At 48.1% G+C, this 25022-nt stretch overlaps 1 protein-coding gene across 1 annotated transcript; it reads right to left on the bottom strand.

Annotated features, from left to right (window-relative positions):
• Positions 1-3047: 3047 nt before the first annotated feature.
• Positions 3048-23618, bottom strand: NLRX1 (NLR family member X1). Its single transcript, XM_035139847.2, has 9 exons — positions 23203-23618; positions 15358-15507; positions 14161-14242; positions 12747-12844; positions 11037-11653; positions 8804-10224; positions 6710-6796; positions 5525-5776; positions 3048-4450 (listed from the first exon to the last, which is right to left on the bottom strand). The coding sequence occupies exons 2-9, from the start codon at positions 15479-15481 to the stop codon at positions 4132-4134; spliced, it is 3000 nt and encodes a 999-aa protein (XP_034995738.2). The 5' UTR covers positions 15482-15507; positions 23203-23618; the 3' UTR covers positions 3048-4131.
• Between the last annotated feature and the right edge of the window lie 1404 nt (positions 23619-25022).

Consider the following 25022-nt stretch of genomic DNA (forward strand, 5'->3'; position numbering starts at 1 on the left):
GGAGCTGCGGGGGGGACAGGGATGGACACCCAAACATTTCCAGGCTGCTGCTATTTTCAGGTGGCGTTCAGTGCCACAACGGCCAATCCAGGTTGCACAATTGAAGTTGACCTCACGCTCTTAAACACAACACACCCACACCAGCCCTTTTGCTATAAGGGAGGTGGTGGCAGAATGGCCTGGAAAGTGTGGAATAACAATTGCTTGGTGCATTGTGTACTATAGCTTTAACATAGCTGCCAAGTTTTCCCTTTTCTCGCGAGGAAGCCTATTCAGCATAAGGGAAAATCCCTTAAAAAAAGGGATAACTTGGCAGCTATGAGCTTTAAGGCAATTCCAGAGTGCATCCTTTCCCTCAAGGAATTCTGGGCGCCATAGTTTGCCCTTCACAGAGTTAGAATTCCCAGCAACCTATAACAAACCATAATGCCCAGAATTCTTTGAGGGAAGGAACATGCTTTGAATGTGCTAGCGAGATAGATAGATAGATAGATAGATAGATAGATAGATAGATAGATAGATAGGCCACCAACGGCGCTTAATTATCTGGGGGATGCCAATAAAGCAAATACCTCTGGTTCTGCAAGCCAGATGTGTAGCAAAGGATGGGCACATGGCACATGCTCAGAGGACCTGGTTTTGTTTCTTGGTCTTTTACCATTACACATTGATCATGCGCCACCCTGTCCATTTTGATAGGGCTGTGACTGAGCATGATTAGTAAAATATATAAGCAACAATTAACATGTTCCAGGGCAGGTTTCATGTCCCCTGCGGATTTCCAGATCTTTAGCTTACCGTTGCTTTCATAGCATAGATTAATATTATAATTTCACATTGTTTTGTTTACTTTTATGAATCTTTTAACAAGCAGGGATTAAAAGAATTGCAAGAATCACTTGAATTTTATTTGATTTTAATGAAGAAAGCTTTTAGATCTTTTTACTGCCTGGAGCCCAATACAATTGGGGTGGGGAATTTAAGTTTAAATAAATGAGGCTACTTTCCTATGAATACTTACATGGGAGTAAACCCCACTGAGCAAAGTGGCACTTACTTCTTGAGTGAATGTATGCTCAACAAGAGCAGTCTTGCAAAAGTCTAGCTCAGGGGAACCTTTGGTCCTCCAGATGTTGCTGAACTACAACTCCCAACATCCCTAGCCGTTGGCCACGCTTTCTCGGGCTGATGGGAGTTGTAGTTCAGCAGCATCTGTTTCCCCACACCTGAACTACCTAATCCAGCATCACATTTTCTTCAATGCTCAACCAGATGTTTCCTGAAAACTCCAGTCAATTCCAAGGTATATTGCCTCTGGCTTTGGAGGCTCTCTGTAGCTTCCATAGCGAAGAGCTGCTGGTTCCTGTCTGCCATAACCTCGCCCTTTGAAAAGCTGTTCGGGCCACTAGCCATTCTTGCATCTTGCAGTATTGAGTTCCACCAGCTCTTTATGTGTTGTGCGAAATAGAACTTCCTTTTGTCTGTCTAACCAGCTCTCACCCCATAGCAGCTGGACTCCATACCTGCAGATAAAACAACCGTTCCAACCCCCCGCCCCAAACCTATTTAGAATTTTTTGATGACAGTATCAAAAGAAGACACAGGAACCAGATGTATTCTGTTGAAACAAAGTGCTTTTATTTTTAAGGAGGCACAATGGCGGAACAACTGTGTGTAATAATAATAATAATAATAATAATAATAATAATAATAATAATTACTAGTTGCTTCCCTCACAGGAAAGCAAACTCAGCGCAATTTACAGAAACAAACATAACAAATAAGAGCCCCCCACTCCACAAAAAACCATCTCAGTGCTTTTTCATGTTTTCTGCTTCCACCCCCCAAGGACACAATCCGAACACCAGCCTAGAAGCTTGACATGAGATGAACAACAGAGCCAAGGCAATTGCTCCTTTTCTGATTCTTCAAAAGAATCAATCCAATTGCTAGGGAGACAGTGGGTGGGAATGATTCACACACTGCAGAGTTATAGGCCAGCCTCAGCAAGCGAAAGGGAGAAGCTCCGGCAGGGCTATGAACTACCAGATTCTGCATGCTGCTAGTCCTCGGTGATAAAAACGAACCATTTTACTCCTTGGCCCCAAAAACGACTGGCGGATTCTATGTGTGAAGTTGTGAATCTTTGAAAAGCTGAGGAGCTGCTCCACTGTGGGGAAAGAAGCATGGCTCATGAGGTATTTGTGTTTAGAATTGATGGCAGAGGTTGGAGAGAAGCAGTGTCACTTGGAAGGCTGTGTTCCTTAAGGCAACACAGAAGCACTTTGATCACACAAAAGCCAGCTTTGCCGGTGCACAGCTCACTGTGGTCCTCAGCTCAGCCTTTCCCTGAAAATCAGCACCTCATATTCATAGCGGTTGGGGATGCTGAGAACAGTTTCGTTCAGTCAGAAAGAGGGTTCCTAGCCTCCCACAGCGTCTGTATCTATATGGGTGCACTCAATATCTTTTTGGACAGTGGGATCAGTCTGGAACTGACCCACTGCATGCTGTTCAGTTTTCTCTTCAAGGCGATCAAGCGCTGGGTAAAAATCAGTTATGCAGCTTTTTAGCAACACTGCACAGAACAGATTGGCATGTGTCTCTGGAGTCACAAACACAGCTCCCCACCCGCCTGGGAGCAATGTTTTGACTTCTAAATTCTCTTTTGCATTATTGAAGTAAAAACGAAACACCAGTAAGGTAGCAAATAAACATTTAAATGAATATGCATAGATGAAATACATACAGGCCCGGTGTGTCCATTTAGGCGGACTAGACCATTGCCTAGGGCGCCAAACTGGAGGGGGCGCTGCCGAGCCTGCCCCGCAATACCCCCGTGCCGCCGCCGCCCGCCCGCTCACTCCCTGAGGAGCTCACAGCGTCGCCTCCACAGGCGGGAGGAGCGCGAGCCAAAAGGAGAGCTCAGCGCCCTCCCGCCCACGGAGGGGACGCTGTGAGCTCCCCAGTGGCTGCAGTGAGCAAGCGGCGGCAGCGCCCGCAGCTGAAGCCTTTAGCTATGGGTGCTGCTGCCGCCACCACTCGCTCACTCGCTGCAGCCGCCGCCGCTGAGGAGCTCAAAGCGTCCCCTCCACAGGCGGGAGGGCGCCAAGCTCCCCCCTCCCCTCAGCCCGCGCTCCTCCAGCCAATGGAGGGGGCGCAGGGGCATCAGTGGCGTGCGTGTGTCATGACGCATGCGTCATAACGCATGCACCCGGGGAGCGCCAGAAAGTGTTTTGCTTAGGGCGCAAAAAGCCCTAGCACCGCGCCTGAATACATATATACCATGTTTTTCTGAGTATAAGATGCCCTCATGTATAAAACGACCCCTAATTTTTTAAAGACAAAATTAAGAAAATTTATTGTTTAGCTTTTTTTGGGGGGGGGTGAGGTCACTTCCGCCAATCGCTCACCCGCTTGCCCGCCACTGCCGATTGCTTGTCACAGTCACTGCCGATTGCACATGATGTTGCTGCAGCCGCCAATTGTCTGCCTGCTCGCCGCCACTAACAGCCCACCCGCCCACTTGCCACAGCCGCCAATCGTCTACCCAATTGCCGCAGCCAATCACCAGCAGGCCTTGCCGCAGCCACCAATCCCCCGCTGAATCACTGCTGCCAATCGCCTGCTTGCTGCTGCCATTAATCACACGTCCCCCCTCTGCATTCACTATCCATGTATAAGGTGACACCCATTTTTTGCCTCTTTTTTTTTAGCAAAAAGCATAGTCTTATACATGAAAAAATACAGTATATATTAAGGCACACAGTTTATCCGAAATATGAGAGAGATGTGGGAGATGGACCATGGAATCAGAGTTTGAATGGTGGTATTATATCTGTCACATGTATAGTGAAGGTGAAAGGAAGCCAGGCTCCTAAGAACATCAGAAAATCCCTGTCGGAACAGGCGAAAAGTCATTGTAGCCCAGCATTCTGTATCCTACAACGGCCAATCAGGCAGCTCCAGGAAGCTCACAAGGCAAGGCATGAAGGCAGTCGCTCAACCCGGATGAATCTGCTGTGTAACGGCTTGTGTGTACCCACCCTCAACACTTTCTCCTGGCGTTTGCCTTTTCCGAACGGACACAAGCACACACTTTTCCCAGGAGTCTCCAGCAGGAGTGGAGCATTAGGAAGTGCCCTGCTGAAGTTCTCCCAGCATCCGCTTGACTTCGTTCTCCACGCGGATGAACTTGGCCTTCTTCCAAGGATTGGCCGTTTCCCGGCGGCTGCACCGCAAGTCCTCCAGGAGCAGGCCGAGGTGCTGCTGCACCCGGTCGCGGTCCCAGACGGGCAAGTTCTTCTGCACCACGTTCAGGATGACGGCCCAGTAGTCGGAGACGTCGGCCCCCATCGTCAGGAAGATGAGCACCTTGATGCCATCGCGTTCCTTGCGCAGCGCGTGGAGGGCTCGCTTGCCTTCCTCGCTGATCTCGTTGAAGTACAAGCTGGAGGGAAGGAAAGGGGGAAAGCTGAAGCAGGCGGGAAAGGCCTCCGTGCCCAAGAAAAAAACAGCCAATTGGAGGAGCCGCCATGTTGAGGCAATAACCAACGTCGGAAGCGGAATGTGGTGCTAACAGGGTGGAGTTTTAGAATGGGCTGCACCATTTCGGCCCACAAGAGGTAGAGGGGTGGGAGGGAGTCAAGTTTCTGAACAACTATTCATGTTGAAACGTCCCTGCAAATAGAAAGCCAGCTCAGCAGGCAAAGGGCTATAACCTCTCACTTTGAGATATTAGCTTTCTATATGCAGGAAAATGGTAAAAAGCAGAGAAGTATCCAAAAGGAGTGACCCCTCACTTGCAGTCCAAAGTGGTGCAGTCTTTTCTCCCACCCACATGCATGGACCCAGACTTAGGCAGTTAGGTAGAACGCAGATGTGCCTCAACTTCTGACAAATTTGGGAGAGGAAATCCCCACCACCATTTAAAAAGTTACACCCACTTTTTTAAAAAAAAAATTGAAATTGAAAATTCATGGCACATTTTATTGCAAATTTCTCCTAACATAAATGTTTGTATGCACCTTCATCTAATAAGCACATCTTTGCAAAGCATTTCCCCATAATATAAAGTGTATCACCATGTTATGCTCATCAGTAGAAATGTTATTTTTAGGCAAACTTCACCATACAATATTAATTTCTCTACACACTGCTCTGCTAGACAGCCACACTGCAAAATTCAGAGAGCTCTGGATTTCAAAGAAAGTTGAACAACGTGACTCTTCCAACTCTACGATTCTATAAAGGATGTCTGCATTTCAGCTCATGTACTGCACCAGAAGGTGCAAATTCAGTAAGTTCACCTTTAAATGACAGCTGAATTGGATGCCTCCCCCATCCCTAGTAATGGACGATGGAACCTAAGATCTTTCGCCCAAGGCACTGGCTGAACAGACCCTTCAAAATATGGCCCCTGCAGAAAGTCATTAGCTACCCAGGGGCTTATTCCCCTGCCTCTGTGCCTGCGTACATAAGTATATTAAGCTAGGAAGTGGCAGGAAGGGATGCTGAGACTCACTGGACCGTTTCCAGCGTGGCGTGCCTCTTGGCCTCCTCCACCAGGGCGAGGGCAGTTGCGTCGGACACCGAATTGTAGGCCACATCGAGTTCCTGCAGGTGCTGGTTTTGCGCCAAGTGCTGGGTGATCACCTCCACGCCCCGGTTCCCCAGCGAGGTGTGCAGCAGCGACAGGTGGGTCAAAGAGGTGTTGCCAGCAAGGCCTTCAGCGAGGTACTGGGCACCCTGCTCTGTCAGGGGGTTGTCCGCCAGCCTGCAAGTGGCAAAAATGAAGAAGAGCAGACAGTGAAAGTTGGGTTAGCCAAGGTTGTGACCCTACAGATAGGGTCCATCAACAGCGTTCAGCTGTTTGAGGATGAATAATTGTCACATTTCCTACCCGCGATCTAAAACAGTCATTTTCAAAGTGGGTTTTCCAGAAGTTTTATTTTTTTGCCCTAATTTGTTCATCATATATTTATTGTGCAGGCTCTCCGGGCACCTCTGTGACTTTGAAAGGAGAACTCTGGGCATCTCAACTCAAGCACCTTTGGCCCTGGAAATAGTTTCTTCTTAAATTTTCTAAACCAACAGCAAAACATGCCCCAGTGAAAAGACAGCGGGAGGAGCTACCCACAGAGGAACAGCTGCTGAAGCTACTGCCTCTCCCTACTCAACCCTACTCAGGTTTGCAATGACAACAACCACCACCACCTGATTCTGCAGCTTTTATTTGGATCAGTGGCGTAGTAATAGGGGGACAGGGGGCGCCCCACCCCGGGCAGCAGGCTGGGCAGGGGGCAGCAGGCTAGATGGAGCTGACCACCTCCGACAGCCGACGCGGCCACCGCCATGGAGGTGAAGCCCCGACTGCCTCACTCCGTGGCTGCTTGTGGGGTTTGCCGCGGTGCATGCCTCCTGTGTGCGCATGCTCTGCGTGCCGCACGTCGTGACGCGTGTGTCGTGCATCATGACGCATGCGTCATGATGTGCGACACATGCTTTGTGACGGACACCCCGCCCCCCGGCGGGATGCCTTCAGATTTGCCGCCCCGGGCAGCCAGGCGGCTAGCTACGCCACTGATTTGGATAAGAATTCCTTTCGTTTTGCTCTACCAAACTGTTGGGGGGTGGGTTGGGAGAGATTTAGGGACAGAGCGCACCCCCTCCTCTCTGTGGGATTTGCAGTCTCCCTGTTCACACTCACCTTAGGGTGCTCACACCACATTTCTCGTGCAACAACAGGTCCCTGATCTCCTTGCATGCTTCTGGCCCCAGGCTGTTGAGCTGCAAGCTGAGGGAAGACACACACACACACACAAAAATCAGTTTGCTTTTTTCCTTCCTCTTTTCCCTTCCTAATCACAGTTTGCCACCCTCTGGTGAAAGGCAAGAATGCATACTCTCTGACATTTCTCCAATGAAAATAGGGCCGTCTCATTCCACAATGATAATTTTTACTATTTATACCCTGCCCATCTTTGCGGGTTACCCAAGCCACTCTGGGCAGCTTCCAACATATATAAAAACATAATAAAACATTAAACATTTTTTTAAAAATATTCCGTATACAGGATTGCCTCCAGACGGCTTGGGGGTCGCATAACTCCATACCATCCAACATTTCTACAATGAAAACGGGGGCATCCTAAGGAAAAGTGGGACATTTTGGGATCAAATCAGAAACCAGGATGGCTTCTCTAAATCAGGGACATCCCTGGAAAATAGGGACACTTGGAGGGTCTGTGATTCAAAGCTTGGAGAAACGTCCTTCTTGTGTGCTTCTCCCAGGTGGGCTGATGGAGGAGTAATGGAGCAGTCCCTTCCTCTGGCAGCCTGCATTAAATCCCATGCATTTGCCTGCATGCAATTCCTGGTCACCTATGGTGACCTTGTGCCGGGAAGACACATTACAACGAACCTGACAAACGGTTAAAATGCCTAGGACATGGGGCTATATCCAGCTAAGTCTTACTCAGAGTAGACCTGCTGAAAGCAAGGAGGGGTCCTCCATAGCTCAGAGGCAGTGCACATGAAGAAAATCTGCTATTGCCAACTTCTACGATTGCGGGAAGCAAGGGTTGGGAAAGAGCTTTCTTTGCCTGAAACCCTGGCGAGCCTCTGCAAGTCAGAGTAGAAGATACTGTACTGGGCTGGACGGTACAAAGGAACTTCCTATGTTTCGACAACATGAGCTTGTCTTTGTGCAACAGCTTGGCCATGTGAGCTTGTGAACAAAGCGCTAAGCCACTCTGGAACATTCTGGGCGGTATCTAACTCACTCACTCCATCCATGCAAGGATTTATGCTTGAGCAACATGCTTCCCCCCCCACTCATGTCCTGCAAAATCAGTTCTAGGCGTCCCTCCAGCCCTTTAGAGCATATATAGGGGAGGATACAGGACATGTGTGGGGAGAGAAGGGCAAGTTCCATTGTGCAAACTTAAATCCTTGCCCTGACATAACAATTTTCCTTAGGGCAACGTTGGAGAGAATCCACAATCCAACCATCTCGGACCCTATGATCAGCAGAGGGGGGCTTCTTTGGTGGTGCCAACACTGGGGTGTGCCCAGCTGGTACCGACTCACGGCAGGGCCTTTTTAGTGGTGGTTCCCCAGTTGTGGAATGCCTTCCCTTACTGTGACACCCCTGCCTCCATCATTATTAACTTTCAGGAGGAATCTGAAAACATTCCTGCTTACCCAGGCATTTGGTTGGCTGAAGAATACTGTTCCTGGGACCTCAATATTATTAGATGGGAATTATATTTCTAACTGTAATTGCTTTAATTATAATAATAATAATTTATTATTTATACCCCAACCATCTGGATGGGTTCCCCCAGCCACTCTAGGCGGCTTCCAACAAAATATTAAAAATACGATAAAACACCAAACATTAAAAACTTCCCTAAACAGGGCTGCCTTCAGATGTCATCTAAAAGTCAGATAGTTGTTTATTCCCATGACATCTGATGGGAGAGCATTCCATAGGGTGGGCGCCACTACCGAGAAGGCCCTCTGCCTGGTTCCCTGTAACCCCACATCTAGCAGTGAGGGAACCACTAGAAGGCCCTTGGAGCTGGACCTCAGTGCCTGGGCTGAATGATGGGGGTGGTATCCTTCAGGTATACTGGGCCGAGGCTGTTTAGGGCTTTAAAGGTCAGCAAAGTTTAGTTTAGAAAGTTCTAAACTATTTTAGAATGTTTTTGCTGTGCTTTTGTTTCTAAATTGTCTGTTTGGGTTCCTTGGGGAGGAAAGGCAGGGTGTAAATTCAATCAATCAACCAACCAACACTCACTGGAGTTTTTTGCACCGCAGCAAGACAGGGAAGAGAATCTTCAGGCTGTTGATGTCAAGGTGGCAAGAGGCCAAGTTCAGCTCCTCCACTTCATGACTGGTGGTGCCCACGACAGATGCCACGACAGAGCACTTGAGAGGGGTCATCTTGACAGAGGAGAGGTTGATGGTCCTCAAGGACTGGATGGCCTCAGCTGTGAAGCGCTCATTCTGGAACTCGTGCAAGAAGAAGAGGTAGTCCATGAGTTCGGACGGTGGCAAGCCCTTGCGGCTGTTGCGGATGACCGTCTTCTTCATGGCCTTGGCGATCTCAAAGGCTGCCAGGTTCTTGATGGAGCAGCCGAGCTGGTCCAGGATGGCCCGGTTGCGCCGTGAGAGCAGCCCTCCCATGAAGATGGGGAAGAGCTCGAAGACCTCGTCGTCTGAAGCCTCGTCTGGGTGGCGCATGGGACCTTCCACCCCGAGGATGCTGAAGTTGATCTGGTCCAACACATCGTCATTGAAGTAGTCCTCCTCCTTGAACATCTCCACTGCCATGGTGCGGGCGATGGTGTCGCGGTCCTTGCTGGTGAACCGGCCAAAGTAGCGGGGGAAGACCTTGATGAGGCTGAAGAGCACCGGCAGGATGCGGAGAGGCAAGACCTTGGAGAGGATGCTGAGGACCACTGCCACATCTTCGCTCACCTTGCCAATGATCTCGGAGACCTCCTTGCCCACCCGTTGCCCCAGGGTCTTCTTCTCGCCCAGGACCACGTAGAGGGCTGCCAGGTACTCCTGCATGGCAGGGATGGTGAAGACAAAGGTGTGCTCCTTGCCTGACTGCACGCTGGGCGTCAGGAAGAAGCGGAAGACGTCTCTGCGGAAAACATTCAGGAGGTTGAGCTCACTCTCCGTCTTCGTCTCCATCTCAAAGCAGCGGTGCAGGTCCTCTTCCGAGAAGGAGGTCTGCCGGGACATCACCCCCTTGTAGGCCAGCTTGCCCACTGTTTTGGACACATATTTCATCATGGAGATGTCAGAGGGGTCTGTGCTGTCCAGCACCTCCCCACTGAAGTTGAGCCGCAGGAAACTGGTGTAGATCCCGGTGAGGGTTTGTGTGGGGGGCACCGACTTGGTGAAGTAAAGGAAGTGCAACGTGGTGCACACTAGCCAGCAGTAGGATGGCAGGAAGCAGGCGGCTGCAATCTGGTTGTGCCGCTCCAAGTTCCTAGAAAGCATCTCCACCAAGTTGTCCTGCTCGTTCGCTTCCTCTGCCGTTGGAGGGCCAGAGGCCCCGAGGCACTCAGGCCTACGCAGGCGCAAATGGAAGTAGAGCTTCTGGAGGTTGATGTCGGAGAAGCCACAGACCTCGACGTAGCGGCCCACAAACTTGCTGGGGATGCGGCGCACTGCCGAGGGCCGTGTGGTGACAATGATGCTTGCCTGGAGAGACAGGAGACATGGGTTGGTCAATGAAATCCAAGGTCAGAACACAAGACATAGAGCCTAGGGAGCTACCTTATACCAAGGCAGAACACTCTTCCATCTAGCTCAGTATTGTTGACACTGACTATCAATTGAGAACGTAACGATAGTTTTCTACCCCTGGGTTCTGAGTCAGACCATTGGTCTATCCAGCTCAGTATTGTCTATGCCAGAGAATGGGGAACCTCTGGCACTCCAAATGTGTAGGACTTCAACTTCCAGCTGCCTTGGCCACCAGCATGGTCAATGGTCAGGGATGAAGGTAGTTGGAGTTTGACAACATATGGAGGGCCACAAGCTCCTCAACTGTATTTTAATTTAATGGACCACCATTAAATGGGTTTTTGTTTGCTGAAGGTGACTGCATTCCGCTGCTGATTCTCTCTCTAAGCATCTACCATTTGTGGATCTCAAGGGAAAGAGGCGAGCGGTCTCACTCAGGGAGCCACCCGTTCCACCAGCATGAAAGAAGGGAAGCTGAGCTCAATCCATCAGCTTTGCCGAAGGCATCAAACCCCATCAGATACCTCCTGCCTCTGAACTGTGCCAGCCAGTCATTATAAGAACAATTCTTTAAGTAAGAATTGGTGCCTGAGTTTGAGTCCCCCCTCCCTCCCTATCCCATTTGCTGTGTGTGTTGTGTATGTTTTAGATTGTAAGCTCGCCGGCAGGGCCTGTCTTGTTTAATTGACACTCTGGGAACCTTTTGGGTGGAACAGCAGGTTCAAAGGCTCTAAATGCATAAAGAACAATCTCCCCTGAACACAAACCTCTGGCATCATGTATTTCCTCAGCAGGTTGACCACAATGGCGGACGGAGGAATAGGCTCGTTGGGGTCGCAACAGAGTTCTGTGTGCGCCAGGCGGAAGTCTAGATTGAGGCGGTCCAGGCCATTGAGGATGAAGAGCACCTTGAGGTGGGTGGAGCCCAACGCGGGCACCAGCTCCCGGAGGTGAAGGTATTTCTTGGTGATCATGCGCCGCAAGGAGATGGGTGCACTGCCCTGGGAAAGGTCCTCACAGGAGAATGGGATGAGCAGCTCGAAGCGCGGGAGGCGGCCGTGACACCAGTCCATCACCATCTTCTTGATAAGGGTGCTCTTCCCAGTGCCCACCGTGCCATAGAGGACCACGTTCTTCACCTGATTCCCGCAGGCGTCCACGTCAAAGAGGTTTTGGAGCCCAATGGTGTGGCTACATGAGGCCTGCAGCTGGTTCTGGATGGTCATCTCAGGAGAAGGCTTCAGGATCTCCTCCAGGGAGCTCTCCCGGATCACGGGGTCCACGTGGGTTGTGTCTAGTGAGAACGACGGGCCAAACTGACGCTCCTCGTTTGGCTGCTGGCGGAACCAGTCAGAGAGGTTTTTGCGGTGTTTCTGGATGGCTTCTGCGGAGGAAAAAAGTGAGAGTTAGGGCTCCTGGGCGACCTATTTATTGCACATTGGTTCCAATTTGCTAGCACAACACTTATAGAGAGGTTGGATTAGATCCAGGGTTTGTTGAGCATTCATTTCGATTTGTTTGCAGAGAGGTTGCACATTTGCAGGGAGGTTGCTCCTGCATTCATCCTGATTTGCTTGCGGGATGTTTACACATCCTCCCCGTTAGCCAGAAACAATGTCAATGCAGGTAAGCACACAGTTTGCTCCTTTGCTGGAGCAAGCCACGTTCCTATTTGCTCATGCAGGAAAAAGCAGTTTCCACTGGAAAACTGTATGTTCAAAGGGCTGTTTGAAAGCCGTTTCCCAAAGAGCCCTGCACTGCTTTTTAAACCTCCAATTTTCAGGGGATTAAGAAGCAGCGCAATGATGTTAGGGGAAAGACTTTCAATCAGCCCTTTGCTAACATTCCTCCACTGCTCTTTTCTGATTTTTGGAGGTTCAAAGAGTAGCATTGGGATGTCCGAAAGTCCTTTGTAAATATCCCTTTGCTGCTCCTTAACTTCAAAGAATCTGTGAACCAAAGGATCACCATAAGATGTTTACAAAAGGCTGTTTGAAAGCCCTGCACTGTGCTTTGAAGTCCTGACAACTGGGGCTTCAAAGCACAGCATCACTTGACATAACTATGGCATCCCTAGTCATTTGTCAGAACCAACCTGTCAGGGGTTGGAGAGATTAAGATCTGCCCCCGCCCCAAGCCAGAAAAGGCTCTCCATCCCAGCTTTCAAGCATCCCTTCTTATTAATCAGAAATAGAAACCTGCTTTTAAAAATTAAAAATAACCAAAGCTAAGGTTCCCAAGCTGCTCATGTCTACACCTCGATATCAAATTGCACGTTTGAATGTAATTGCAGAATTGCATAAATCTCTTGAGCACGGCTAATAAGAGAAAACCCTGAAGGATTTTCGCCCAGACCCCAATGGCAGTGGTAGGCATGTCCCACTCCACCCCCACCAGGCAATCTAGTTGTGTTCCCTGGTCCAGATTAGTGATCAGCAGCAGCATCGCTCCTTGGAAACATAAAAGAGTGGATTTACCAGAGGTGGGCACATTCTTCAGTGCTGGCTGGCTTGGTCTGGGCGAGGTTGGCTGAGATGGGAACCCCTGGGCTCCCCCCACATGACAGACAAAGTCCCTGTAAGAGAGAGAGGAAAGAAAATGTGAGGTATTTGGCCCCAGGTGGCTAAGAAAAAGGGAACCCCTATCAGGCTGGCAGCTCTGTTTTTTGCAATATGCATTCCAGAGCTTGAAAAAAACAAACAAAAACGTATTCAGTTGTTTCCAGAAAGAACAGACTGTGGGCAGCTTCCTATGTCTGGATAGAGAGACAGACAGGCAGGCAGACAGACAGACAGACAGATCTTCAACATAAATTTATGGCTAGCAAAGTAGCAAGAGATGATGAAAATACTGTAAATATGGAGGAAGGCAGATACAGTCGTACCTTGGAAGTCAAACGGAATCTGTTCTGGAAGTCTGTTCGACTTCCAAAACGTTCGAAAACCAAAGCACAGCTTCTGATTGGCTGTAGGAAGCTCCTGCAGCCAATCAGAAGCTGCAGAAGCCCCGCCGGACATTCGGCTTCTGAAAGAATGTTCGAAAAATGGAACACTCACTTCTGGTTTTCGATTGTTCGGGAGCTGGAAAGCTCGACTCCCAAGGCAAGGTATGACTGTATAAAAGTAATATAACACTTCTGAATGTTCAAAAAGGCTTCCCTTGCATTGTCTCAGTGGTTCCCAATTGGTGGTCCGTGGACTCCAGGGGTCCACATCACCCATCCAGGGGGTCCATGGCTCATACTCATCAACTGACCAGGGCACCCCATTTTTGGACACCCCAAAAGGTGTGAGGTGATGGCCATGTTTTGAACGAGATTGTAGCACCCCAAACTGCACATTTCTTGGGCACCGTGCTCTCACATCACTGGGACATATTGGAGGGTATGGTGGCACCATTCACATAACAAAAACTACCGCAGAGGTACCGACATTTTCAAAAGTAGGGGGTTCGTGGGTTGGCTTTTGAAAAACAGGGGGTCTACAATACTTTGCCAATTGGGAACCACTTCTTTATCTAATCAAGGAAGGGGTGGCTAACCAGATGTTGTTGGGCTCTAACCCAGAAGCCAGATTGGCCAATAATCAAGGACCCTGGCCATTGTAGTCCAACCAAAAAGGGCCCCTTTGTACAGCAGGCTAGCCTCTGCACCCATTCACACACTTCTCTCTAACCTCCATCCAGAAAAGTGAGAGGCATTCTCAGAGATCAAGGACACCTTCCAGCCAGTCAAAAACACTTATATGCATAGTAGGGCATATAAGGGGCGTGGCCTGATTAAAGTTCCAATGGCCGGATAGAGAAGGCTGGAGGGCTGCATTTGGACCCTGGGCCTGTGGTTCCCCACTCGTATTCTAGGTTGCCAAGCGTTCAGAGCCCCAGCATCCTTACCTGACAGGAGATGCTGATCTTAAGAAGAACAAGGTCCGGTCCACGTGCAGGATCCTCTTGAGGACCAGGCGATTCCCAGCGCCTTCAAGGAGAGATTCCAGGACAAAGTTATTACAGCAGTGGTTTATGTCATATTATTTACACATTATTACTTATTATTTACCCATTATAAGCGTAACTTGAGAAACAAAGCTACAGAACCACGCGTAAAGTAGCTGGATCCAGACTAAATCAGCTGAACTTTGTTCTCTTAGCTGAAATGAGTGGGTTGTTGATTTCAATGGGACCCAAGTTCGGTCCCATCTTATGTGTAAAATCAAAAGCATGTTTCTAGTCCTTAGGAATATGGAAGGAGGAAGGTCTCTGCCCCAAGGAGCATGCACTTGGGCTTAATTTCAGTGGCAGATGAGGCTGAAGGGGACATGTTAAAGGCTTCACAGGTGAGCTATAAGGAAAGCCTTAAAGGAAAAGTAGGGAGAGGGAAGGCTCAAGTTTAGTTTTTCTGCTTCTAATTTTTCCAGTCTAAAATTCAGTTCTCTAAATTTCCATATCAGCTTGCATTAAAAAAAAAGTTGACATGAAAATTCATCAGCATCTTAGTGTAAATTTTTCTCCTAATATACATATTTTGATGCAATATTACCTAATACATTAATTATTTTTTACAGTTATGCATCACTTTTTAAACCTTAGTGTCTCAAAGCGTCTTACAGAATAAAAATAGGAACAACAAAAAGCGTTAAAACCAAATATAAAAACAGCAATAAAAGAAGACTCCAAAGTGCAGATCTATCTACTGGTATCTACTATCTATCTATCTATCTATCTATCTATCTATCTATCTATCTATCACAAAAAACCCACTTAAAAGGATGAGTGGAATATAAAGATCACAAACATAACCAGCTACCCTCCAAATTAAGGTTCAAAGGAGTGAGCAAATTATTTTTAAAAAATATATGGCAACTAAAAACAGACAATAATGGTGCCAGGTGCGTTTCTCTGGGGAAAGCGTTCCACAAAAGGAGAGCCATCACCTCTGCACCCCCTAGGCATTGAGAGAGGGACTTTTTAAGGATAAGGAGCAGGAAGGAAAGACACCCTGCCCAGAGAACAAATGGGCTCAGGGGTACTCTTACTACTCCAGCCATTTCCAGACTCTGAAAGCAGGGCCCTGGAGATTGAACTCTGCCTTACCTAGCGCCGAGTCCAGGTGCATCGCGGAAGCTACAACGCCTCTGCCAGCCTTCTGCTTGGGCTCTATTTGCTTCAGCCTGCTCCAGCTGCTCCCTGCCTTGCACGGCCATCTCCTGAATGGCATGGTGGCAGCAGGAACTTGCCTTTCAACTGGAAGACACACGTAAAAAGGTCAGAAAGCAGAGCTGGAATTTCTACACACACACACACACACACACAAACACACACACACAGTCCCCCAGAATCTGATAAGCAAGATCTGCAAAAAATCTCATCACTGAGATAGACATAGCTTGGAGGCCAGGGGCCTGAGCAAGCCTGCCTCTGTCACTACCGGGTATATCTATTTTATAGTATATGAGCTGGCCCTGCATGCGTTGCTGTGCGTTAGTCTGTCAAATGGAGGGTAATAGCCCCCCTTCAGATCCCCCTGAGCCTCAGAGTCCCCCTGTTTTACAGGATCTCGTGGCAGAGGCGGGGTTTGCTGGTGTGGTGCGTTGTCGTGGCTAATCCCTGTGACTGCCCCCACGTGTCCCGATCCATGATCTATTCCAGGGGTCCCCAGACTTACCGGGCTTCGGGCCAGTGACCGCCATGCCAACCGCGCGGCGGGCCGGAGGGCAGGGGAGTGCACGCCCGTGCGCATGCGCACACGGTCGGAAAAAAATCGCCGAAAATCGCTTGTGCACATGCGTATGGGCCTCCCCCGACCCGGAAGTGCATCGGAAATGACCTCTTCTGGGTCGGGAGAGGCCCATACGCATGCGCACAAAGGATTTACGGCGATTTTTTGCCGATTTTGAAGATCGCTGCTGCGCCGCGCGCTGTAAGAGCGGGTGGCGGCAGCAGGCGGCGGGGGTCGTCGCGGGCCGGATTGGGAGGCTAATTGGGCCGCATCCGGCCCGGGGGCCGTAGTCTGGGGACCCCTGATCTATTCTGTTTGTGTGTCCCACCCCTCTCTGTGACCGGCGTATCTCATGACGTTTTGAAGGATGGTATTTATTTTTGTCTTGTGGTTATTTGGTGGGGGATTTTGGGGGTGGGGGTGGTGCTAAATTCTAAAGTAAAAACCCCTTGCCATGCCCCCAAGTGCGTTGCTGTGGGTTATCCCCCCCGGGCCTAGTGGGGGCGTGGCAGCCTGGCAGGGGGCTACATAAAACAAAGGCCGTGCTGAGGCCTGCGATCCGGGCACTCCCCCCTCCCCACCCCGGGCCTAGTGGGGGAGGAGGAATTCCACTTGAGGGCGCTGTTTTACTTTGTGGAAAAGCAGGTTTATACCTGCCCAGGTGTGAAATTTGAGGGCTTTCCCCCCCCTAACAACGCTCAGGGAGTGGCCTGGATCGTTGTGTCAAAATTTCAGGCCGATCGGTCAAGCGGTTACGGCGAAAAGTGGAACACGCACTTTCACGATTTTTACATTTTTATATATGTAGATATTTTCTCTCTCACTTCTTTCAGATAATCCCCTTCCTCAAAACAGCTCACATCAATACTGTAGGGTCACTTCCAGACAAGCTGTTTAACGACCATTTAGCATGATTTGATTGCAGATAGAGCTATTCTTTAATGAGCATTCATGTTGATTTGATTATGGGGAGATTAGACAGTGTTGCATCAAACAAGGATTATCTCCCAGAGCAAATTACCTGTCACTTTCCTTACAGCAAACAATCTGACCTTTGGGGGATGGGAAAGACAGCATGCTTGCTACACAACAGTGGAAAATCAATGTTAATTCAGCAACTTGAATTTGCCAATTCAGAGCCCACTGCAGATTGGGAATGGTGGGGTGACTGGCAGGGGAGCTAATGGCAGGTGGAACCAGAGGTCTCACAGACAGTTCTGATTTTATTATTTATTTTATTTATTAAATTTATATACCACCCTTCATCTGAGGATTACAGTTTCCTCCCCATCCTCCTTGGTAGACCTGGGTTTCACATGCACACATTCTAGGAGTCTCACAAATTAGGAACTTCAGACAGCAGCAATAGCAGGTTTTATCTAGAAACTTGCGCTCACACAGATCTTAGAATGGGAGTAATGTTCGGCGATTATGCAGGGAAAGGGTGGGGAGGGGGTAGACCATTTGCAGTTGTTTACAGTCATCAACAGCTATCAGTCAGTCAATCACCCATTTCCACCACCCTTCTGAGTGATACGCCTCCCCACCCTTTCCCTACATAAGCGCCTGGGGACTTCTGCTTCAGTGTATCTGAAGAAGTGTGCATGCACACGAAAGCTCATACCAAAATAAAAACTTAGTTGGTCTTTTAAGGTGCTGCTGGAAGGAATTTTTTTAATTTTGTTTCGACATTTAGTCCCAGTAACCTTATGTGCGCTTTCTTGAGAGCAAATCCCACTAAAACGAACTTTTCAGGAAACGTGCATCAGACCAAGCTACATATTGTCATTCTGGGAGACCCCCAATTTGATGAGCTTCACCTGTTGACTTCTGCCTGCTGCCTACATGTATGTAAAAGTTTCATGCAGCCGTACAAGGGGCAACACTAGCTGTGCAAATAAGGAGGGGAGAAGAAAGAGAGAAAGGCCTTTGGAAGGAAGGGGAAAACAGAGGAGAGAAGAGGACCTGGAAAGAAGGTGAATAGAAGAGGGGGCCCTTTTTGTAAAATTCACACATGCACCTTGGGGGCGAATTAGCAGGTCTTCCTCGCTTCATTCTCTGCCATCTCCAGTGGCTGCACATCATCACAATGCCAGCCTGTTTGTGGCTCTGCTCTGTGCCTTTCCGCTGTCACTGAAAGCCAGCTGAAATGATAACCCACTGTCCTCCTCTTCCTCCTCCCTCTCCCTTTAAAGCAGCAGGCCTCACTCAAGGACTTCACCAAGCCAGCAAAGATTGACACATTTACAGCCGGCTTTGCCGCAGAGGCCTGGCCTGGAACTTGCCAGGCTGGGCACAGAAGGGCTCTTAGCAATTCCTGGTGCAGAGGCCAGCTCAGAACACTGTGCCGTTAGAAAGCGGAGAGGGGGCCGTTCTGAGGCGAAGCAGCTTAAACGTTGCTCTCAGAATTCATGGTACAAGTCAGTCGCAAATAAGCAAAAGAGGGAGAAAGAAGGCATGCATTCTCCCCCAAGGAAATGCATGCAAAAATGGGCTCAATTTTGCAGGACCTGCTGCATCCCTATGTGCATCCAGGGGTTTGCAACTGATCAGGAATAAATCAGCTTGGCCTTCTCTTCCGCTTTTAACGGTAGCTTTTATGTGCGGAAATCGATAGGCAGGAAAAATACAATTGCTGTACAACCACCTCCTGCTAAAGGGAAAACTTCAATGGACACCTGAGAAGCTAAAACAAATGCACATGCTGGCAGCCCTGTGGCTATAGCTCAGGTGCTTAGCTGGTAACAGAAACCTAGAGACTGCAGGGCTCAGCCACTGCATCTTAAGTCCAGCTACAGAGTCTGGAATCTTGGCTAAAGTTATGCAGCTGAGTCCATCATGGCAGGCACCAAAGAGTTAAGATGAGAGGCTCTAAAGCAGGCATCCCCAAACTTCGGCCCTCCAGATGTTTTGGACTACAATTCCCATCTTCCCCGACCACTGGTCCTGTTAGCTGGGGATCATGGGAGTTGTAGGCCAAAACATCTGGAGGGCCGCAGTTTGGGGATGCCTGCTCTAAAGCATCAGAGAGTGTGCCTGTTCACACCTGTCATTACCTGTAAATCCAGGTCTGTCTCTAAGGAATTGTGTCTGCTGCTGTTCTTTGGTTCCCTTGAGATGTGTGTGTTTTCAAATTGAACATGTGAGCTGAGAAGTTTGGTGCTGAGCAAGGCAAGGCAAACAGCAAGGGGAGAGGGGCAAGTAAGTTGTTGTTCCTCAGTCCAGGTGAACAACACACACAAGCAAATTCGGATGAATGTTCATTGTTGCACAACCCCTCTGCAAACAAATCAGGATGGATGTGCAATAAAGACCACACATAACCACTGCACATACTTTGTTCAAACAAATGATGAATGCTGAATAAATCTGAAGGAGCCTCTCATTTTTAATGCTGGGGGTCTATTGCTACTGCTTCATTTAATCTTTGACTTTCCTTTTTTGTTCCAATAAATTTGTTTTATTGTAGATTTGCTTTACTACAAGTGTTTGAAAAGCGGGGTATACAAAGCTTTAACATGAAATTAATCTAAAGCTATTGGTTCATTTCTAAAGGAGAGATACTGGGGTTCAGACTTCTGGGAGTTACATTTTCGGCGTAGGTTTGGTTTCTGGTGCATGAAGAGGAAAATTAACTCTGTACATGCTCAGGAGCCTTCGGGTATCCTGATCAAACATTTGTTGTACAGTGGAACCTCGGTTTACGCCTACCTCTTTTGATAGTATTCCGAGGAAATTACTATGGGATAAACTTGCCTGTTGGGGAATAGATAGGCTTCTGTGGCTTATCGATTAACCCCTGCTGGAGACGTAACGAACCCAGTGCCAGTAAATAAGGGAGTACGGCAGGGCTGTATTTTAGCGCCACTTCTTTTTAACTTATTTATCAGCGATTAGAGGAACCCATTAGCCGACTCACAAAAATTTATCCACGCCCCTCGTATAGCAGATTATCATTGTCCTTTACTTCTCTACGCAGATGATGCGGTGCTACTCTCTTACTCCAGAGTGGGTTTAAGGAGGGCACTAAAGATTTTTGTGACTTATTGCCATCTTAATCATCTGTCTATCAACCACACCAAGTCCAAAGTACTGATATTTTCAAGGAGTCGAAAACTTTATACATGGAAACTGGAGGGCACGAAAATCGAACAAGTACATAAATTTAAATATTTAGGAATTTATTTTCAATATAATTTAGGGTGGAAAGCGCAAGTTGAATACCTTCAAAACAAGACAAAAGCCCTATTGCACTCCCTCCTCCGTTTTTTCTATTCTGAGGGGGCCTTATTCATCCCTGCGGCCTTGAAAGTGTATAGCATCAAAGTGATAGCCACAATGGCCTATGCTGCACCTTTATGGGCGGCCTTTGCAAATCTCTCACCTTTAGAGTCGCTTCAAAGCCAATTCTTACGCCGACTTCTAAAATTACCAACATGCGTAAGCAATGCGGCTATTCGCTTAGAAATGAAGATCCCCTCAGTGGAGTTAGTTTTATGGAGGCGAGTTTTGATTTATTGGATATCCCTATGGCATAAACTCCCGAACCACTATCTCATTCAATGCATGTGGCGGGATGACTTCACAAATTTGTGGTCAGGAAAAATCCATGCCAAATTGCTGTCCTATGAGATCTCGCCCACTGAATTGCTCAAACTGGATCTAAATGCGGCAAAAAGGTGTATAAATCAAAGGCTGGATGATGCGGAGCTATACCAAAATTTCTTAGCTGGTGGTGGAGTATGCTCGCCGTTAAATTTCGGCATAACCCCTATTTACTGTGCTCCGTCCTATTTAACATCGCTTACGGCCGCGTCTCACCAATATGCCTTCATTAAAGCTAGGTTCAATGTTTTTCCAACAAACGTGCTGAGATATAGATTTACTAAGGGCCAAGTCTCTTCAATGTGTGCTTGTGAAATTAAAACATCTGAATCTCTACATCATGTTATGTTTATCTGCCCTATGTACAGTTCGGCTCATGCTAGTATACTAAATTTCATAATCCAGCCTATGGCTGACAAACCAGTTGACCTACAGCTTGCCTGGGTTCTTCAAGATGTGGATCCTTATATTACTCTACAGGTTGCTAAATTCCTAACAGCCGTCCTCTCGTACAAGAGACGGAATGGAATGTTAGATTATTTATACTGTAGTTATAAGAATTTTCTATAATGACATCAGATACTGATTTTAGCGTAGTGCCTAAATTTTTAATCATAATCTTAAACTTTTCTTTTTTAATTGTTAATATTTGTCCTTGTGAGCTGTGAATTGTGTTATATTATTTGTGGCTTGAACGAGTCTGCTGTTTTATTTGATTTATTTTGTTGTGTTGTGTTTTATGATGGGCGTAAAGCCGAATAAACATCCTGACTATCACGCCTACCTCCGTTTATGAACGCCTCCGTTTACGAACGCCGCGGACCCGGAAGTGTTTACATCCGGGTTCTGCAGCACTCGGATGCGCAGAAGCGATCTGCACAGCGCGTGCGTGCACAGAAGTTCTCTATCGGCGCTTCGCGCACGCGCAGAAGCATGCCTTCGGCGAGCGAACGCCTCCGTGGAACGGATTGCGTTCGCAAACCAAGGTACCACTGTAGATATATAGATATAGGTATAATAAAAAATTCTGGAACTCTGATCAAACAATGAACTCTGTCATGCTGGATTGAGTCCCAGTTCAGATTCAGCCCAGCTTCCAGCACTCCCCACCCATCTCAAAGTTAGCAGAGAGATTGACCAAAGAGTGATACATCTGAATGGCAATTAAAAGCGAAATACTGATGCAACACATTTGTAACTCACTTTCCTTGAAATTTCAGTTACCGTAGGTAGAACATTTGTGTTCTTTTAAAATTTTAAAGTTCAGAACCTTTCTGTGCAATTTGCAATTGGTTAACAGTGGAAACAGTTTAATGTGTATCACAAAATGGGGCCGGTGATCCTTAATAGCTTGGGATTGCTCTCTAGCCTTGGAAATGAATGAACTCTGGCCATTCAATGCTAGCACAAACAAGAAGTTATAGCAACACTTCGGCAAGACTCTGGGGGTCCCCCTATCTCCATGGGGCTGTCACCTACCCCTGCAATTCCCCATAACGATAATGGCCTGAAGAAATTGGGTGCTCAGAGAATATAGCCAAGGTGTTTGAGCTGATCTTAAATATTGCAATATGGAGTGATTTGTTAATCTCTAGGAATATAGGGTAGCTAGCTTTTTAGCTACCTTGCACCTCCCTCTACTCTTGGGAGAAAAAAAATGACAGGATTATACCATATTGTACCATATATATTTTTTGTTTTGTTGTCTGTGGCCGTTTCCAGGCTCTTGCTATCTTTTAACGAAATTCAATCACATACCGGCAAATTAAGCTTGGGCAATTCAAGATAATTTGAATTATTTTGCACCTCCCTCTACTCTTGGGAGAGAAAAAACTGACAGGATTATACCATATATATATATATATATATATTTGTTTTGTTGTCTATGGGCGTTTCCAGGCTCTTGCTATCTTTTGACGAAATTCAATCACATACCGGCAAATTCAGCTTGGGCAATTCAAGATAATTTGGTGCTTTTGCGCAACAAACCTGCTCCCCCTCCCCCCAACCCGCTCCAGACTTTTTGCAATAAGAAAAGTGACAGAGAAATGCAAAGGAAAACGTGAGACAACATTTGCTCGAAGCAACATCATATAACCTCCCAGGAAACATAGGAGACAACTCCTGGGGTCAGAGGGCCCTTTGCTTCCCCCTAAAATATTTGAGGGGGCCTGCCCCCCCCGTAGTTGATGGGCATTGCCATTAAAATTGTGCCTGTGCTCCATTTTTTATGATCAGTTATGGGGGGCGGGGCTTACCCCCCAATATTTTATTTATGTTGGCACCTCTGCCAGGAAACAAATCAGAATGAATAGTGAACGAACAGCTGACACCTTCCAGCTTCCCCTAAAACTTTGTGAAGCAAACCAGAACATATGCTCAATGGACAGATTGTCTGGGACACACCTGCCCTGATCCCCCCTGAGCCCCTACCAAGGAAAACTCGAAGGGAATCGGGGCAGCTGGGATAACTTTACTGCTTCCCTTGCCAACCCTCCTTCCCTTGTGCTCCTTCCCCGCTGCTACAGCCACCAAAGTCCTCCGAGAAGAGCAAGAAAGCGGCTCAAAGTTGGCGCTGTGCTGACGTGACCCCTCTGACCTCCCGCGAAATTTACCTCCGGCGAAGGATCTTCCGAGCGGATGGCCGATGCAGCCGTGCCCTTTGTTCCATTAGGGTCTTTCTGTCGTCTGCCGTGTGTCTGTTGTGTTGGTCTGCTTTTTTCAATAGGCCTCTGGGAGGTTCGTGTTGCATTCAGAACAAGCTTCTCTTCCCCTCTCCGGCGGTTTATTTTTGTCTCCGTGAAGGCTCCTGCCCTCCTGTCAGTTTATTTGCAGCCGTAACTTCCTGCAGAGAAAGCCCTTCCCACTTGGCCTTACAAACTGCCTCTCTCACAGCTGGCAGAGCTTCCAAAACGGGGGAAGGAAAACAAACAAACCAGGGAGGGGAAAATTGAGCAGAGAAGGCGAGCAAGATAGGCGCTGGATTACCACAGAGTGCATTTGTGTGCGTTTTATGGCACACGCAGAACGGCTTGCTTCCTGCCCCCGCTGGATTTGCTTCAGATGCAAACCGCCTCTATGCAGAATTGCGTAAACGTGGAGATATCCACTCTCCTGTGACTCTGCATCCCCTTTGCTGGAAACAAGCACCTGTGGGATTTCTGCCTGTCCTAAACCTTCTCGAGATGGGCAAGACATGCTGCTGGGGTGTGGGAAGCCATTGGCAACCCTCTGCTTATTTCCTGGGTGTTACATCAAGGCTCAGCTGCAAAAACCTGCTTGCAAAGAACCCTGGAATGTGAGAAGCAATGCTAAACAAGAGTGTCCCTCTGAGCATGGGCAGAGTGCTAGTTTCTGCCCTGAATATGGAGGTTCTGTTCTCTGCACACTAATACTAAATGGCTGTTGCTCAGTCTGAGTAGCCGCCTCTGTCTAGCACAGCTAGAGAGGAGAGGAGAGGCCTTGGGAAAACAGAAAGAACGACACGGCAGATTTTAATTTCAGTTGCATTTTTTGTGGAATGGTGATTGAAACAGGAACATAGAAAGCTACCTTATCCCCAGCCAGATCCTTGGGTCCATCTAGCTCAGTATTGTCCACACTGACTGGCAGCAGCTCTCCAGGGCTGCAACAAGGGAAATCTCTCCCAGCCCTATCTAGAGATCAAGCCTGGGCCCTTCTGCATACAAGGCAGATATTCCATCTACTGAGCTACATCTCTTCCTAACAAATCAGAATGTCAGGTCCACATGTCACGGGAAGCCGAGCAGAACAGTGGCTTCCTGGCATGTTTTAACCACTCGCACAAAAAAGGAAGTGCAGGGAGAATGTGGCATCGCGCTGCTCGATCAGGAATCCTTGCCTACTGCGATGTGCAAATGTCGTCGCCCGTGTAATTGGCAGCGTTTGCCTCTTGATGTGGCTCAGCACATCGGTTTCAGCTCAGCATCCCTTACCACCAACGCATGTGCCTGGCCAGAATTTGCAACACTGGTTTAAGATGCAGCACCACTCCCTGTGAAACCAGAAATGATGGCGTTCCAGCCCTTCTGGTTTGGCCTCTTAGTCAAGCCGCCTTCATCAGCAGCTAAGGGTGGTGTTGGCTGCTGGCAGGAAGGGAGTCATCCCAGGTGCTCAGGCTGCCTCCCAAATCCATGGCAGCTTCTCCACTAGTGAAAAGCTTCTCGTCTCTCATCCGCCAAGGAAATGCAGGCCATCAAATGAGTTCACCCTTTCTTTGCCTAATATAAAATGGATGCAATTTGATGGGAGTTATGCAACCTGAACCAACTTCTGTAGATGCTTAAATAAGTTGAGCTTGGACCCATTTCTTACACATGGAGGTTTCTGAGTACCAGTTGACAGAAACTGCAGGTGCTCTCAAGTCCTGCTTTGTGGGTTTTCCATATGCATCTGGTTGGCCACTGTAAGAACA

Source organism: Zootoca vivipara, chromosome 15 (assembly GCF_963506605.1).
Source record: "Zootoca vivipara chromosome 15, rZooViv1.1, whole genome shotgun sequence".
NCBI classification, from domain to species: domain Eukaryota; kingdom Metazoa; phylum Chordata; class Lepidosauria; order Squamata; family Lacertidae; genus Zootoca; species Zootoca vivipara.

Coding starts and splice junctions, on each gene's coding strand:
- NLRX1 (XM_035139847.2), bottom strand. CDS start 15,481: ATGCCATTCAGGAGATGGCCGTGCAAGGCAGGGAGCAGCTGGAGCAGG. Junction 11,654..12,746: donor GAAGAATGTGCCCACCTCTG/GTAAATCCACTC, acceptor TTTCCTCCGCAG/AAGCCATCCAGAAACACCGC. Junction 5,777..6,709: donor TGTGGTGTGAGCACCCTAAG/GTGAGTGTGAAC, acceptor TGCCACTTGCAG/GCTGGCGGACAACCCCCTGA.